The sequence below is a fragment of the Sinocyclocheilus grahami genome, unplaced genomic scaffold (genome assembly GCF_001515645.1).
Source record: "Sinocyclocheilus grahami isolate Dianchi unplaced genomic scaffold, SAMN03320097.WGS_v1.1 scaffold16798.1, whole genome shotgun sequence".
Classification (NCBI taxonomy): domain Eukaryota; kingdom Metazoa; phylum Chordata; class Actinopteri; order Cypriniformes; family Cyprinidae; genus Sinocyclocheilus; species Sinocyclocheilus grahami.
The window spans coordinates 1-2,139 of NW_015516281.1; the positions used below are offsets into that span (position 1 = coordinate 1).

Sequence of the window (2,139 nt, forward strand, 5' to 3'; positions counted from 1 at the left end):
GCCGGCCTGCGTCTCGTAGCCGAAGTTATCGTGGTCGATCACATCGATCATCGGACACACTATCGTCTTCCGGTTATCCGCGATGCGATCTAAAAACCAATAATTCACTGCTATTAAATAACAGCTTTAGGAGCTGAACAATCAAATCACATCTCCTTTACTTCTACAGCGCTTTATGCACTACAGATTGTTTCAGAGCATCTTCATAATAATAAACGGATAATAATAAGAGTGTTGATGATGTAAAATTCTCTCTCACCCAGTAACGGCGGCAGCCAGTTGACGTTGGCCTCGCAGTGTGAGTCCAGGAACGTGATGACCTGACCCTTCGCAGCCGCGGCACCCAGCAGTCTGGTCCGGATCAGACCCTCACGCTTCTTAGTGCGCAGGATTCGAACCTTCGGCAGCCGCACCATGTACTCCTCCAGAGGAGCCTTCAGATGCTCTAGAAGACACAGAGACACCACCCATCACACACTCCAGCAGCTTACTCCTTACAGACGCAGTTCAGAACCTGCCTTAAATGTTTTGGATGGCTTTTATTCTCTTCCTCTCTCAATGCTGAATCCATCAATGAAAATACTTCAGATGTGATTTGATCATAAAACAAAAGCTGTGATTGAGTTAATCTCTATCATGATTCAAATATGATTTGAATTATTCATCTTATTTCAGTCAGATACAGCACAATATTTTGCTCATTTTGAGGCACTCATTTGACAGTGTTGACCAGAAGAATCCTGAATAGTGGCCTGGATGTCAGTGCTTTGTGATAAATTGTGATTCATGGTGATGTGCTGTGATATATCGTGATGTGTATGTGTCACAGCCAGCCTTAATATAACATTACACATTACACAGAGAGAGGATTATGGCTGGCATAATCTGACGCTTATGCAAACGTGTGACGCAGTTCAGACACGGGGACGAAGGAGGATCATCCGAACAGAAACAGCAGCTCACAATCTGTCATGCCAATCAAACATGCATGACTTACACGAGACGACTTGCTGAAACAAACTGATGGTGACTTCATCATGACATCCAGCCCAGTGTTTCTAATGTTTCTGATGGCAGATGATCCTCGTCCACACGTGCTCTTCAAACATGAGCCCAACAGAACCTGATGAAAAAGAAGGACGCAGTCTCTCCGGCAGCTCGTACCTTTGTCGCTGAAGTCGTCCACGAGGATGATCTCAGCGATGAGCTGCGGCGGCGAGCGGTTGAGGATGCTGTGAACCGTGCGCAGCAGAGACGACCAGCCCTCGTTATGGAACGGGATGATGATGCTGGTGTTGGGAAGATCTTCTGTGTACAGCTTCGTCTTACAGCTGCGACACACAAATGAACCGGCGGTCAGTGTGACGATGATCACATGCACTCGTGATGGCTGTGAGTCTGTTGTGACCGATACAGTTAAAGCTTGATGCTTTGCTTCCCTTTGGAACTATTTTCATTTAGTCTCACACTGAAGTTATGGATATTAACCGCTGCATTAAATCTCTATCACACTGTGATCACATTCAACAGTCAATCAAAAACATCAGCTTCAATCATTCTGACACGGATGAGTGCTGTTAGACTAAAAGTGTTCTTCCTAAACAGATCAGTGCGTAGTGAAGTGGAGCACAGCAGCATCCAGAAAATGAAATATTTTGGATAATTTAGCCATTTGTAAATATCGGGGAATTTTTTACATTTCTGTATACCTAGATGAATATTTTTTTATTATGTGCAATGAGAATCAAAGTTTTATTCTATAAGACAAGTTTTAGAGAGAAAATATTCTAGACTAGAGCATGACTGAAATATAGAGTGACGACAGACATACTTCTCAAGACTTATATTTTTAAGTCTTGAGAATAAGACTTAAGATATCTATATTTTTCAGAAATTCAATATGTAATGTATGTAAAGCAAAGAAACTGCTAGCCTGTTATTGCAGTCATAACGTACTACTGTTGTGCTCTACACATCAAACCCACACTGAAGTTCAGTGTAACTCAAGCAGTGCTGTTCATGTACAGTAATGAATGCAGGAATCATGCCAGACGTGTGCTGCAGAGGTTTATACTGAGGAGGAAGAAGAAAGCACTCACTTCGGGTGTCTGATGTCAGGCAGGGATCTGTTGAGGGCGA

At 43.2% G+C, this 2,139-nt stretch overlaps 1 protein-coding gene across 1 annotated transcript; it reads right to left on the reverse strand.

Annotated features, from left to right (window-relative positions):
- Nucleotides 1-6: 6 nt before the first annotated feature.
- Nucleotides 7-2,134, reverse strand: LOC107579350 (UDP-N-acetyl-alpha-D-galactosamine:polypeptide N-acetylgalactosaminyltransferase 10 (GalNAc-T10); the record flags this gene model as incomplete). Its single annotated transcript, XM_016265186.1, has 4 exons — nt 7-89; nt 260-445; nt 1,165-1,331; nt 2,100-2,134. Coding segments are annotated over 4 exons (471 nt in total), but the record flags the coding sequence as incomplete, so codon positions are not given.
- Between the last annotated feature and the right edge of the window lie 5 nt (nt 2,135-2,139).